The sequence below is a fragment of the Neodiprion fabricii genome, chromosome 2 (genome assembly GCF_021155785.1).
Source record: "Neodiprion fabricii isolate iyNeoFabr1 chromosome 2, iyNeoFabr1.1, whole genome shotgun sequence".
NCBI lineage: Eukaryota > Metazoa > Arthropoda > Insecta > Hymenoptera > Diprionidae > Neodiprion > Neodiprion fabricii.
The window spans coordinates 31,603,092-31,618,534 of NC_060240.1; the positions used below are offsets into that span (position 1 = coordinate 31,603,092).

The 15,443-nt window shown below is 35.4% G+C and overlaps 3 protein-coding genes across 6 annotated transcripts; 1 reads left to right on the forward strand and 2 right to left on the reverse strand.

The window, feature by feature from the left end:
* The first annotated feature begins 11 nt into the window (after window positions 1-11).
* LOC124176365 (G2/mitotic-specific cyclin-B3) lies at window positions 12-4,863 on the forward strand. Of its 2 annotated transcripts, none has more exons than XM_046557574.1 (8): window positions 12-119; window positions 1,450-1,704; window positions 1,832-2,158; window positions 2,485-2,706; window positions 2,844-3,074; window positions 3,158-3,313; window positions 3,445-3,725; window positions 3,841-4,863. In XM_046557574.1, the coding sequence occupies exons 2-8, from the start codon at window positions 1,495-1,497 to the stop codon at window positions 3,890-3,892; spliced, it is 1,479 nt and encodes a 492-aa protein (XP_046413530.1). In that variant the 5' UTR covers window positions 12-119; window positions 1,450-1,494; the 3' UTR covers window positions 3,893-4,863. The 2 variants fall into 2 exon arrangements, with proteins under 2 accessions (XP_046413530.1, XP_046413529.1); XM_046557573.1 differs by lacking the exon at window positions 12-119 and adding an exon at window positions 348-526.
* On the reverse strand, window positions 1,896-13,342 carry LOC124176364 (run domain Beclin-1-interacting and cysteine-rich domain-containing protein). 3 transcript variants are annotated; one of them, XM_046557572.1, is made up of 13 exons: window positions 12,658-13,068; window positions 12,381-12,532; window positions 10,494-10,677; window positions 9,325-10,332; window positions 9,059-9,224; window positions 8,843-8,974; window positions 8,549-8,754; window positions 8,303-8,445; window positions 8,040-8,222; window positions 7,712-7,894; window positions 7,459-7,612; window positions 7,070-7,300; window positions 1,896-1,997 (listed from the first exon to the last, which is right to left on the reverse strand). In XM_046557572.1, the coding sequence occupies exons 1-12, from the start codon at window positions 12,844-12,846 to the stop codon at window positions 7,100-7,102; spliced, it is 2,901 nt and encodes a 966-aa protein (XP_046413528.1). In that variant the 5' UTR covers window positions 12,847-13,068; the 3' UTR covers window positions 1,896-1,997; window positions 7,070-7,099. The 3 variants fall into 3 exon arrangements, with proteins under 3 accessions (XP_046413528.1, XP_046413527.1, XP_046413526.1); XM_046557571.1 differs by lacking the exon at window positions 1,896-1,997 and adding an exon at window positions 13,139-13,342 and having other exon boundaries at window positions 5,749-7,300; window positions 12,658-12,850; XM_046557570.1 differs by lacking the exon at window positions 1,896-1,997 and having other exon boundaries at window positions 5,749-7,300; window positions 12,658-13,067.
* A 232-nt stretch (window positions 13,343-13,574) lies between these two features.
* Window positions 13,575-15,438, reverse strand: LOC124176367 (tRNA-dihydrouridine(20) synthase [NAD(P)+]-like). Its single transcript, XM_046557576.1, has 4 exons — window positions 15,143-15,438; window positions 14,288-15,047; window positions 13,872-14,198; window positions 13,575-13,792 (listed from the first exon to the last, which is right to left on the reverse strand). Exons 1-4 carry the CDS (start codon window positions 15,303-15,305, stop codon window positions 13,684-13,686), a joined length of 1,359 nt encoding a protein of 452 aa, XP_046413532.1. The 5' UTR covers window positions 15,306-15,438; the 3' UTR covers window positions 13,575-13,683.
* Window positions 15,439-15,443: the final 5 nt, after the last annotated feature.

Below are 15,443 nucleotides of genomic sequence, written 5' to 3' on the forward strand. Positions count from 1 at the left end.
GCCGCGGCCGTGGTGGACCTTGCTTACAAACAAAATACGATCGTATCGTTGGCACCCGAGACGCAAGGTCACCGCGGCTACTTGTTGCGCGACAAGCAACGCTTGATCATTCGCCGCCGGTAATGCAAATAGTTCTGAAAATGAATAGTTACGTAATTCATATGTACGTTGACGGTTTTCTCCACCTCAAAATGAATTAGAAAGATGTCGGGTCTTCGTTTTAATCGGTCAACAGACGTACCAAGACGTACTGAGAAGTAAAACGATCGTGCTCGGCAGCCATTTTGTCAAGTGATCGTTAGTTGCATGGGTTGTCGCTAGGGGCCGTGACCGTGGAAAAATCATTGAACCAATCGTATGTCGCGAAATCTCTAACTGTGATATTTTGAACCAGCGTCAACTTCAGTTGCTCTTGAGTCAAGACGAGCGGAAAGTAGTAAAGTAACGTACCAGTTGTTGACGGATTTTTGTTAAATGAAAAAAATTACACGACCCAGGCACAAGGAATTGAATAATAAATATTAAGGTAAAAGTCTCGCGGCTTCTCTTGATCCTTGTAACGAATATATGTGAAGAAATGTGGAGAAATAATTCCCCAAATTATATCTTTCGCTTTTAAGGTCACGATAAAAATGGTGGATCGTTTGGCCAAATTGTAGATCATATCCTTATTAGCATTTCATGTTTTTCACTTATTTTATCACCCGTGCTTCATCCCATCGAGTCCTTATGAAGATTGCCTTGATAATTACACAATTATATCGAAATATTCGCGGTAAATAAATTCTCTGGCATTTTGGGCGATGCCAACGACCAACGGGACGTTCGTTCGTTACCCTCGAAAAATTTTGAAATTCCTTCGATTTCTGACTCGAATGTACCGTGATCTCTAGTCCAAAATGTCGTTAGATAATCACTTCACCTTATATCATCCGTACCTAAAATTCTTACAAAAAATGTGACAAAGTCTATTACAATGTAACTAGAGGAGTTGTCTTACGCTTAATTTTGACTTATTCCAAAGAAAATATCGCATTATTTTATAAAATAAAAACGCTACTGTTTACTTTCACTAAAGCTAATCGTCAAGTTTAAGAATACTGTCAAATCTGCATGCAAACAGTTCAATTCTAGCGCATAAGAATCAGTTCTTCGCATTTACTTGTTAACGTTAAAATTCATTTACTTTTGAGGTTATAGCGTCGCGTAATCACGTGACAAGTCAATACATCCGAAATACTTCTTTCAACTGATAGAAAAAAAGATCACAAACTTGACAAACTAGTATGAAAAAAAACCTCGTAACAAAAACTTACGTAATGGTTACTAAAACAGAGAAACTTAAATGCTATGTATTGTACATAGTGTAATATAATGAGAAATTTCCCTTCATGTACGGCACAAAATAGGTTTACCATTTGGTGTTTGATTTAAATAATTCGTTTGCAGAACTTTTTGGGGAACTCTTGACTGTCCCCTTACGTATTACTGAAAATGGCTCCAACCAAAGTGTTAAATGGCCAAAACAAACAGAATGCCACTGGCATAGTAATACGTAAAGGAATCACAACTAGAAGTCACAATTCAATAGCTAATACTAAGCACCTGACAGTTGCAAAAGACCCAAGGATCAAACGCAAAGCAGATGCCTCTCCCTTGAAAGAAAAGACAACAAAAAGATCAGCATTAGGAAATATCACCAATGTAAGTCAGAAAAGCAATAATTCCAAACAGTCGAATAGAGTATCAGTACCAAACTAGACAACCAAACTTAATTAAAACTAAATCATCAATAAACTGATGAATAAAACGCATTTGTCGACATTTACAGGCCATCGGCAAGTCCTTAGGCGCACAAGTCCATGATGTTAAAAAGATCACAAAGAAAGCAGCGACCCAAAACAAGCCATCCACGACTTCCCTACAGTCCCTAGGAAAGATTTTAGCTAAGCCAGACAATGTTGTGCCAATCAAGCCGAAACCACCTGCACGTGTACCTGCCAAAAAAAAGGAAGATGATAAAGTAGAAGTCCCAGCTAAAATAGCAAATGCAAGGCGCAGTTTAGATCTGGAAAAGTCTGAAGATAGTTCGCTGTATGTGAGTGCTTTAGAAGACGCTGACGAGAGTTTGAAAAAATCAACACAGAGTAATTCTAGGGTAAATAAAAAAATCTGTTAGATAGAAAGTAATTTTAAAATCAAGAAATTTGTTACATGTGTGAGAAGAAGCGATTTCGAACAATTCGAGTACACAATAATGGTCCTCACTTAAGTATTGCAGAATTTATTCGCCAACAAATTTTACTGGAAAGATTTAGCTCTGTAGAAGGAAGGTTGATGGTTAAGATAGAAAGCTACAATTTCAAAATGAGCTGAAAATTGTTTTACATTGATTTGAAGAATAGCTGCAGAAAAATTCATTCATATTCTAATTAAAGACCACCCTGATATGTAATCTCTAGCATTATCTTCTCTCCATAAAAGGTTGATGCCAAAGATGGTACTGCAAAAGAGCCGGAAGAGAAGGTGCAGGCTTCACCTGATCCAAAAATACCTACTCTTTCGATTGCAACTCGCCTAGATGCTCCGCCTACTAACAAATTACCCACTGGTGTACAGTGGGATTTTGATGCTGAAAATTGGACTGATCCTTACCAAGTTTCTTATTATGCAATGGACACGTTTAATTACCTCAAAAGCCGGGAGGTAAATGTTTAATTGTTATACTTTTGACTAACCTCAAGTGTAAATTAAATTTAGATGAAACAGTTTGCGGAATGTTCAATTCATTATTTATGTATTTTAGCTTAGCATAAACAGGTTATCTGTTCTATTTCTATTAGCCATTGTTCCTGATTGGCGATTATATGGAAAGACAAGTTTGTTTATCTCGATGGATGAGATCTTTACTTGTCGATTGGATGGTTGAGGTCCAAGAATCCTTTGAATTAAACCACGAGACTTTGTATCTAGCTGTTAAATTAGTAGACTTGTACCTCACTAAAGTGACGGTTGGAAAAGAAACGCTCCAACTTTTAGGTGCAGCAAGTTTATTCATCGCAAGCAAATTTGACGTGAGTCTTATGATATTTCCTACTGAAAACACAGTTCGGAAACCAATTATTAGTTCTAGTTACTCAAATTTCACTATCAACAGGAAAGAATTCCGCCTATGGTCGACGACTTTTTGTACATCTGTGATGGTGCATACACACGTCGGGAACTAACTAGGATGGAAATTAACGTTTTGAAAATTATCGACTTCGACCTAGGCATTCCACTTTCTTACAGGTTCCTCAGAAGATACGCCAGGGTTTGTACTTACGCACTATTATAACATGTAAGAATGAAAAACTGATTTGAAGGACTATTAGAACCTGATTTTCAACTTACGAGTAATTCAAAAATGATGAATTGTTAATTCACCATTGGTTTAATGAACAGTGTGCCAAAGTTTCTATGCCAACTCTAACCCTGGCTCGTTACATCTTGGAGTATTCGTTAATGGATTACGCAACAATAATGTACAGCGATAGTAAAATGGCAGCCGCTGCTCTATTCATTGCTTTGCAAATGAAGGATCTAGGTGGCTGGAATGCAACCTTAGAATACTATACGGGACTCAAACTTGAGGAGATTAAAGAAATCGTGCTGGCGCTAAATCAGGGATTACACCGAAAACCTAAAGAAGCATTAGCAACAGTTCGCAACAAATACAGTCATAAGTAAATCGAATTAATATCATCTGCCTAACGTTACCAGCTCATTGCCTGATAAACTTTTAATCTCTACAATAACTAATCGAACAATGTGCTAACAATGCCGCTTTTTTTCTTTCAGGATATTTTTCGAAGTCGCAAAAGTGCCACTGAAAGAAGTATTAGATATATAGTTAGACTTGTAAGTACCGTATTATTAGTAGTTAGATACGGGGCTTGACTGGTTTTTTTTAAATAAAATAAACCTAACTGAAATACCAACCTTACAATTTTGGTTAGGATTCCAAAAGTTTTTCAAACCTGAACATTAAAAATCTAACTGTACCCCGTTTAAAGCAAGAGAAAAGAATTGAAACTGAAAAACTTTAAGTATTACTACCTAGCTACGACCTTTTTTCTTCCAATTTTTTTTTCGTATATTTTACATTTTAACTCTAGAAATATTTGACGCAGAAACTTGAAACTAGTTTTTACAATTTATATGCACATTTTTATCAAAGTAGAAGCCGAGTTTGTACCAATGTACACTAAGTATTACCCTTTTATTCCCAAACTATTTGTACATGACTAATTTTTCAATGATACTTTACAGTCTCAGAATTTATGAATTATTTTAGTTTTCTTTTTTTTTTTTTTTTTGTCCCTCTTGTTTCAAAAATTTATTTTAGCGCCACACGCTTTTACTCAGAACTAATGACTCATTTCTGACGGTTAGAATAATTTTTTTCACTTTAATATCGGTCTTATTACGCTATCATATATATTCCGATTAATTTTATATTTTTTTCTACATTTATATTTTAATATATTAGATAAATGATAATTATTATTATTAAGAATAATAAAGGTAGCGTTATCGTTCGCAGCGCATCTAAATAATAAAGTTAGAATTATCGGAACAAGGTTGAAAATGCAGAAAATTTTCATGTGTGGCGCATTGTTATGGAATTTCGTTCCACTGGTATGATGGTGAGACTGACAGACTGATGCGATGGTAAAAATGATACCACCAGGGTAGAAGGTAAATTTTGAAGATTTTTACGGAAATTAGCTCTAATCCTCTTGTGCCTTGTGCTTATTGGATTGCTCGGGGCGTAATGAAATTCGACCACAAAAAAGAGTTGAATAAACAAAATATAACCAATCCATTACTATTTGTTTCTTTGTCAAACCATAAATGTTTGCCAGCTCTCAGTCGGTTCTTCGAATGTCTTTGCAATCTGTGATAAGAATCCCAATATTACGTAAAATAATTCCTGACTGAACTAACAATAACTACATGTATTTTAACTAATGCTAGTTAGTTGTAATTCGTACCTAGAGTTTTTTTTATATATGAGTAAAATTTGAAATTATATCGGCAAAAAATTTTAAAATCAAAAGTACGCATGTGAAACCACATCAGTAATGTCTCAATGATTTACACAAGCCTCTAAAGATATTTGTACAAACGTCACGTATCAATTTGTACAATATATACGTGACCCTTTTCCAAATGGAATAAGCTGTATATAACTCCAAAAGCTTCTGAAATTCTTTGTTACGGATTTCGAATAGTAAAAACCGTAAAACAGTATTTGCGTGTCAGAGCCCCATAAATCTGAGATTTCTCTTAGTGTATATAATAACAATGGTAATAATAATGTAATGTATGTTTCTTTTTTATCATCGATGAATGTACTATGATCTATTTTTATAAATTGTTGTGTGTATGTGAATTATTATAAACGAATACGTTAATATAAATTAATAAAATCATGAGATGTGATTAATTCTGGCAGTGAATTTTCCCTTGTACTTGTACGTTCGGCTGATTCCTTAACATCAAAATCGAAAATTCGTTATTCCAATTACTCTGTATAATTTAATTCACCACGATTCTGAAGACAGGACCTTTTTTTGCTTGATCCGTATAGTTGATACAATTTTACTGTGCTCTAAGCTTTACATTTAGTATCCAATTTAAAACTAAAAACGGAAAACCGTTGGTAGTTAACAGAATATTTGCCTTCATCGGCAAATCATTTGATAATTAACGAAATTTCTTTATTAAAAATTATTGATCTGGGCAGATAGTACACCATACATATATTAACAATAATTGGTATAAATTTTTAAAATGCAGGTACACTGTTATTCAACTGGATGTAACAATATTCATATATCTCCGAATCACGAAATGAGACATTTTGCCGCTCATCTTATTTCTTTGAGAACTTTGTGTACACAACCTTTAGAATTTTATTCAGGCTTTTTGGAGAAGATTAAAAATCGTGTAACGAACAACTTGGAATAGATATTGAATTCCTCCTCATTTTTACTGTATCAACTAGATAACGAAGCTTTACTGCTCATTTTGAAACAAGAGCAATAAATGCTGGAGAATTTGAAGTCTAGATGTGGGTATATCCAGTATTCTTTCATATTTAGCGAAACCTGATGATAATTTATTTTATGATTCTAAGACGCCATTTCAGAAATTATATTATAAACAGACATGTAACGGCAATTCGATGTATACACGAGTCAAATAAAAGTTTTTTGATCATGTTTTACTCCAAAAACCTTGACTTATAATCAGAACAATACATTAGCAAGGAACTTTCCGGCGCCCGAAATAATGCTGAAATAATCATTTGTTTTGAATAGATTCTAAATTTACATACTGCAGAAAGTTCTGAGAAGTATACCTCAGCTGACATTCAGTAACAATACGGGGAAGTTTGAACGACAAAACAGAACTGTTGTTATTGTCTGCAGAATACCATAGAACTACACCATAAATAATATAATATATCATATCACAATTTTTTAGTCATGACTCAAGCTTGGACCCTACTTATTCGGTATTATGTGTCTACTGTCTACCTAGGTCTGAAACTTATCGAATATTTGGGATTTAGAACTGCACTTGTTATCTCATAAGCAACTAGCAATATTTATTTTCAGCAAAGAAAAAGATTGCCCAACAAGAAAAATGACTTCAACTGCTTCATAGCCGCGTTTCGATTGAGTTATACGTTATCTATGTCATATTCCAACAGACTAACTTAGACAATTTTTCTATAAAACTTACTATGGATTAAATTTACATCCATGTAGAAAAAGTAAGAGTTTTTCAGTTTATCAGGTCGCGTAACTATATATACACCTTCGAATTTATTAGATAAATTATTAACGATTCATATTTTTACAATGCAACGCGATACTATTAAAAACTGAATTACTAATACTTGCTTCCTATGTACGTATATACACCCAAAGAATAGGTGAATAGCACTGGTCGATAGTAAACTTTACACATACAGAAACTGAATTACAAGGTGTGATGTGAGACATGTGACACCTACCTTGTGGGTGACAACTATGTTTATAATCGATCAAGATGTCTCTTCCATCGGCGTTCGTCTTGCTTCTAATCGTTTACATCTCGGACATTCCTTTCTACTGGATTTCTGTTTGCAATGGGCGTGAAAACACGCTCCGCAATCATCACATCTCATAACTTTTAGCACCTGCCAAGGAAATATAATTTCTTTCGAGCAGCATAGTTCGCACACAAATCCCCGAGCTAGACAAAGCTGAAAATAAAATCACAGAATAATTGTAAGCCAAAGAATTAAAAATTCACCTGTAACCTCTATTAGCGAATGTAGTAACGATTTTCTTAAAACGTAAAGAAATCGAACAATTATTGGTTGAACCGATGAATTGTGAAAATCTGATGCAAGATGCTTACTTCACATTGCACAACGTGACTGGAACAAGCTTCTACTAAGTCCTTCAATCGTTCAGGCAGCAGACCAACTTTGACTTGGACAAAATCTTGAATAGCATATACATGTGGATCATTTAGTATGTATATTGGTTCATTATGTAAAGCTTCCTGCAATCTGTACAGAACAGGTGAAAAACCGCTCAATAAGCTATATTCTTTTACTGGAAGACTAAAAGACCTTTATAAATCGAATGCTAATACTGCCAACACTTACTCTACAGCAAATCGGCAGGTGAATAGGAAATCTTTTAGATAGAACAGCTGTGTCCGTAATATTCTAGTTTTTTCTAATTGTTTAATGCGTCTATACAGCAGTGGATTTAAGTCGTTTACTTGAAACAAAGGATCTGCTGTCATTTGATCCAACAATCGATACGAGAAATTTGATACGGAATACCTGCAATCAAATGTAGTTTCCATAGTCTCGCTATCCAAACGCTTATGTAAACTAACTGTGTATTTACTAATTGAATATTTATTAATTATTATCACTTCTTAAGAGTCTAAAATTTTAAGCTTCTAAAGATTGATCATTAAATTACCTATTAAAATCCCATTTGGAAAGAATTTTTCCAGGTAGTATAGTGAGCTGATTGGTATGACATCCAGTGCAAAAATATCTTCCCAAATATTCACAATATCGAAATCGATTCGCATATTCTACAGCAACTTTCATGCCACATCCTGCACACCGATAGTTCTGTTTGGCCATAAGTATTCTCCGTCTGTACATGAAGTGATGTAACGGATTTAAATTGAATATTCATTCGCCCTTAAGTACCGTTAAAATTTATATCAAACTTACACAGGTGCTGGTTGAGGTGTAAAAATGATTTGAGGCCGCGGAGGTGCCCATTCCATCGTTCCACGCAACAGGGTCGCCTGAGTCATGTCCTCATTTTCAGCTTCATCAGGGCTAACAGGCCAGCTAGTTGGCAATGGAAGAAGCTGAAAAAATATTATCAAACTATAAAATCTTCTACTTGAGAAGAAATTTTAGTTTAAGAAATATTATACATATAAAACAAATATTAAATGTCTCATATTTTACCTGCTGTGGGGCATCCTGTTCAGAAACAAGCCACTCCAATTCACTAGCCCTCGGCAATTGTTTTTCACTGAACCGTCTTATGAGACACAAAGCAACACCTTCAGCAGACACAATGCTTTCAGTGAGTGTTGATTCTGTTCCATGCCTCGTCAGAGTTCTACATAATTCAGCCTCCGAATATAACGGTCCCATGGACATAGATACACCTGAGAATTGGACATATTTATGTCAGAAAAAAATAAATGTGCAGTCACTACCCATACATCATTGAGATTGATCACAAAGTAAACTTACCGGAGTTTCTTAGTTGAGAAATATTTCTTATGTCACCAACTTCCAAATCGTCAACATCATCTGTTGAAATACTTTCAGATGGTGTTCCTGGTGAAGTCGATAATGGACTGACACTTTGATCAGTTGTTGTAGCTGAAATATATTCCATCCAAATAAAAAAGTTGTAGTAACACAGAAAAATCTCGTTTATTTACAAAAGTGTTACCTGTTACTTACTATCTGTCTTCCCATCACTGAGAAGATCACGACTCCATGCACCTCTTTGCTTTTCCTGTTGTCTTTGTCGCCGTCGTAGCCTAATTCGTTGTTTTAAATTATTGATCTCCTCATCACTTTCATCAATTATTTCATCAACCAAATTCAACTGATTGTTACATTTCACCTAACAATTTAATAATCAATTCAATCAGGAACAATTACAAATTAAACTGACTTTTAAAGAATAATCAAATCTTAGGCAATAGTGTAGAGTAATTTCAAACCTGTTCAATGGCTGCTATCATAGCTTCAGAAATACTGAAATGTGCGTTTTCTCTATCCAACTCTGCATTAGCCCTAGTAAATTGCGCTGATGACAAAAAGCTTGTGAGACTCTGACCCTCGAGGGGCCTGGGAAAATATCCTGTAGCCATTGGCTGCACACTACTACCGCCGTCTTCCATGAAGCTTTTTTTTGGTGTTCTATAATCCTTCTGACCTTCTACTTCTGAACTCCACGACCCCGTGAATTCCGGAGCTGAATCTGGTAGCAGAGTTGTTTTTCGTCTATCAGTCTTTTGGGTTGCTCCAATCTTAATCGTATTGCTGGTAAGATGCTTCAACTTGAACTCTACAGGTTTCTTAGGCGACTTAGGTAATGCTTCAGTTACACTTTTCACAATATTGTCGTCATAATTCAAAGTATCTGAACTCCCATCACTTGACTTCATATCTAACTGCTTATCATGCAAGATTTTTACTTTCTTGCGAGACTTTCTTATCGGGCTATTCTTTTTAAAAACTTTTCCATCTACGTTTGATGTTGTACCCTTAGACTGGACTTCGGTATAATCAACTTTGATTACATTTGATAATTTATACGAGTCAGTGCTACAACTGTATGATGTTCTGTTTGTACCAATAAAAAACTTGGCTGGACTCGTGGGCTGAGGTATAGTTAAATTGTGAAGGTTTTCATGATTTTCGTTTAATGTAGGAAGACTACTCCACACTTTCAGAGAGAAGTCAATATCAGTTTTTGTTATCACTGGCTCAGAATTTATTTTACATTTCCTCTCCTTCATAATACTGCTTGGATTCTCTGAAATCTTTCTATCATTCAAATTTGATTGCGCCATACTCCCAGCTACACCTGTATGATACTTTTCATAGCTATTTGTATTCTCTATATTTACAATACCCCACTTTTTATAAGATAGATTTGTGGGATAAGATGATGATCTGCGATGCCTATTCGGACTATTTTTACCCAAATCCCAATTTGGAAGAAACTGTAATTATATATAGCAAAATTTCATCATATAAATATTAACAAGCATGAGACGAAGTTAATAATATACCTAGCATACTACAAGAAATAAGGAATGGTCTAGAAGGTATCAAATATTTTATAGTCTGGCAGTAACAGTAAGGCTCAGGTAGATAGACTTACCAAGCATGGATCAATTTCCGTTAAAAGAGAGGGCTGATTCTTTTCGACAGCTCTTAGACAGATAAGAGTAGCTTCTGCAAGACTTTCCTGGCACAAGAAAGCCCAAGGTTCAAGGCAGGACAACAAGTGCTCCTTGTCCGATAAAAGCCAAGAAAGCTTCTGAGAGAGGGAATGACTTTCCAAACTAGAAAAAGACATTAGAAGCTTCTGAATTCTATCAAATGATGATTCTATTGAGCAGATATCAATATCAAATTAATCAGTAAAGTTCACACGTCTACGCTGTGAACATTATATCACATACCTGGTGCTAGATTAGATAGTAATCATTGTACCATTGCATAATAATAAGATAAATATACCATGAAATATGTATATACCAAGATTGCATGTGCCAATATTGTTTCAGGGGTTACATGGGTTTGGAAATTTCAAAAAATCCATTTTTAACATTTTTTTCACCTAATAGTACATGTCAAAAATATTTTCCCAAAGTTTCAAGTCAATTGAAGTAAACGGCTAGGGGAGAGAGCCTTCGGAAATTCCTCTCATTAGGCTAGACCGGCCAGGAGCATCGCAGGTATATCGTTCTTTCTTCAAAACAAAATTTTTGAAGTCAGTGGCCGTGATCTCTCAAAAACAAATGCACCGATCTTATAGAAATTTTGCACACTTCTTCTAGATAGGACTGACTAGTGAACGCATGAAGAATTTTTTTTTCTTCAGTCATAACTTATTTTACAAAGCAATATGTTATGTAAAGTCTACTGAAAAGCGTACTTTTTTGCAAAAAGCTTAGCCAAAAATTCAAATTTCAATTAGAAAAAAATCCTTTGTTCATTCACTAGCTATACTCACCTATTAACAGAAAATATTTGGTGTTTAGATTTCAAATAAAGCTAGCATGGGTTATCGTGACCACCGCAAGATCACTGGGTCTCCAAAATTCAGTTCTGAACAGCTAAATTTTTGAATGTAAATTTTATGAAATATTGTTTAAATATTGTTCTTTCATATGCCTTAAGCTTAAATCAAATAGTCTTTCACTTATATTTTTTTTGAATACGAGCAAATATCCTTTTTTTCTACCTTTGAAACCCATGCAACCCCTCAAATATCCAAATATGAGAGTCTTCTCTGTACTGAAGAATACGTTCTCAGACGGCCATTCTCTGAGAATTTTCAGTTCAAATTTTCAATAATGTTTAATTCCAAAACAAAAGCTTGTTATAACATGGTAGCCACTAAAAATAGTATATCAAATTCCCTGACCAAAATATATTTTTTCCCTTGATCGAAATTAGAACCAATAGTGCCAATTATTCAAGTATCTAATAAATACAGCTCCGAATCAATCGGTATTCAAAATACCCTTGTGATCTATTTAATGGTTACAAAACCGAGCAATACAAACAATTCTTAGAATTTTGCTTTTTTGTGAAGGAAATTTATTCCTTGTCTTTTCATACGGCCACAAAATGCTCAGACTGATTTAAAAATTCACTGACTTCCCAGTTTACCCTGACTAGTGGCCACCATGTGTTGTACAACTATTCATTGTATATACTCGAATATTGAAATTTAGTACTCCGTTATTACGAGATTGAGATTCTTAGAGAAAATCGGATTTGAGAAAACAATTAGTCATTAAATTTCTGACCAATTCACAAATGCAAATGAAGTTATTTTTGTCATACATTTAGTATTTGCAATACTTACACGATCGCAAATATTTTTAGTTACTATAAAGATAGAATTTCCAGTGTTTTCAGCACTGTCTGATATATTCCTAGTCACTACAGACATGGAGGGACTGGCCAATTTATACTTATTGTTACATAAATAAAATGAATGCAGGAATTATTTTTAATAAACAACTGAAAGTACCTCTTATACAGCCACAACAGATCTTTTCGTGATCCTATCTTTACCGGTATATTTGAAAGATAATCGTCAGACTCATGGACAGATGGGGATGTAGCCAAAGAGGGTTGTAGCCAATTTAACCCTTGTATGAAAACCCAACAATCCGGTTCACCCTTGCAAGGATAGAGTAATAGAAGTAAATTACTTTTTTTTATTGAAAGTTTAACTCTATACTTCAACCATTTTACGCAGCGTAATGTACGTTGCAATTTGTGTATGAGAAGCATGTGACTCTCACCATTGAATCGAAGACTCGACTCCCATGCCTGAATATTCTTTCCATGCATTTATGGAGTCGATTCAAACCTCCGTACACATTCCAGACATTAGAGACTTGACTAACTAACAGTCCTTCGACAGTAGATCGAAGGTACTGTAGAAGCTGCTGGTGTTCCCTGATGTGTGGATCTTGCATAGATGTCATCATGATTCTCCATGTAACAAGACAAATGAGGAATATGGCGAATATATTATCATTTTGCAAACATTATCGGACTCAAGGAAAGGCCATGATTCATGTTATCGGTTTCAAATAATATCGTAATTATACAGTGAATCATAAATCACAGTGCACACTGCACAATTCTGATCTGACAGCCGGAAGCGGGAGGCACGGATCGTACGTATCACAATCGTTAAAAAGTCACGCCCCCTCGACTTCGATCGAATAACATCCTTATTTATTTGCAAAAAAAAAATCCTCGTTACGTGGTAATTACCTCTCACTCTGTCCAAAGACCTCTGAGTAGCTAGTTTCCGGTTCTGTTCAATGGTTTTCGTATAATAATATGATTCTGCAAAACTCTCATATTTTGTAAACACTCTTCTCACGAGACCAATGTCTATATATTGGAACGTAACGCAGTTCAAATTTCAACGGTCGGTAAGGCAGAGTTTGGTCAACGTGTAACTGTGGAACCATGTGACCGACTGCTTCGAAACTCCTGGTAACTAGAGTTATGTAGTAGACATACACTTAGCTCGTCCGGCTTGGACAGCTTGGCGCTAGCTTCACATCGCGAAGTACAATGCTTCAACAATGTTCAACCTATAGATAGACGGGATAGACGAACTGTATCACGGTAGGTATGTATACTGTATACAGGGCATTCTATTTAAAACATTTTCAAATTGTAATACTCTGTATTTTTGTACTGAATAGTTTATTTGTTTCATAATTTATATTTATTGTTCTTTAGTTTCCAGAAAATCTAATGTGTTTAGAAATGTTTCACTTAGCTATTTACTTCACTAAATAGCATATTCACTTAATTATACTTCCATCTTTTGCAAGCTTATCAATGTCTATCGCCCCCAAAGTGCAAAGACAAACTAGTGCAGCTCCTTGCTCAGCCCATTTCTTGTTTTTTTCCCTGAAAAATGAAATAATGTTTTTTACTGTTTGAAGACAAAACGGGTAGCATTAATTCTACACCCAATTTGGATTCTTACCAAAATGAAGAACTGTATTTTTTTCCATTCACTGATACTACTGAGCGAAATAATTTATCTTCTTGCTCAGTATGATAGACTGGGAAATTAGTCCTGTTTTCCTTGGTCCATTTCAAAAGCCTCGTCTTCGGTAGCTCTAGATCATGAGTGTAGCTATTACGTATAAAAGCACACTGCATCACAACCACATCATCCTCTTCAAATTTTCTCTTCACTCCTTTTTGTCGATCCAAAGAGGTGGGGATCACTTGAAACCTACCCTGAATGCCTCTGTCTAAGTACTCTTTCCGTTTAGTCCTGCAATAATCTCCCATATCCCAGATAGAACTGAAAAAAAGTTGAATCATTATTTGCTTCTTCTAGGAAATCTTCACATCATTGAACCCACGATAATTAATGCTTGGTATAAATTTTACCAAATCTGCTGAAGCGTTTGAGCTTCTAGAAACGCTTTTCCTTTTGGAGTTTCCTGTAACTCTCGGAGAATATTTTGTATACAGTACTTTGTATTCGATGGGGCATTGTCGTAGTCAATAGCATATTTTAAATAAGACTGTATTACATCTTCAATGGGGAGTATACCCTCTTTTCGAAATATTGAACAATTCCATTCAGCAGCTCTAGCGAGCATCACACTACTGCAGCCTGTTTCTTCTTTGAATTTCAATATGTCTGAATGTTTTTCGATTTCCTTTGACCCCCCATTTGCAATAACTGGAATCGGCAATTGTTTAGCAACTTCTCTGATTATATGACAATGATTTACATGTTGTGGTCTTTCATCTTTGGTCCTTCCATGAATCGCGATCGCGGATATACCCGTTGAAACTAGTTCCTTGCACAATGCATAAGTTCTGTCTACCGTTGGAAATATCCTGATCTTACACGTGACAGGAATCATTAATCCATTAACTAGTCTGTTCAGAATTTCCTTGGCCATTTCTGGTTGCTCAAGAAGCGCTGCTCCCATGCCGCCAAGAATTGAAAATTTTTTGGGACATCCCATGTTGACGTCGATACCAGCTACATCGTTCTGCACCATTTTTCCGACTTTCAAGGCTCTCTCTGCATCACAGGTGCCAAGCTGAAGAACAACGAACTTTTTCTCTCGATTGCAAGTTCGGAATATTACGGTACCGTCCGTTTTATCAATAAAATCAACGGTCCCCAAGACGTCTGAAAATCATAAACGAAAAATTGTTTATTCACATTTACTTTAAATTCACCGCCTGCATTGCCATTTCTGATCTCCACTGGTAAGGTAGAACTACCATTTTCTCGACGAACCGAGCGTAGCAATTTCCAATCGATAAGCTCTTCTGTATAAACAATGTCAGCGCCGTAATCCAAGGCTAAAAGTCGCATCGGTAGCGTTCCAATGCGGACCATCGGTGCTAAAATAATCTTCTCACTATAATCCAGCCTTTCGTCCATTATAAAAAAAGATGACTTGCTTAGCGAACTGACGTTTCAAATCAATTCAAATAACTACTCGATCTTAAAACTTGGAGATAGAGTTAAGGGTAGAATAGAATGACGATACACCGGAACTTCACCCATAATAAAGTCACA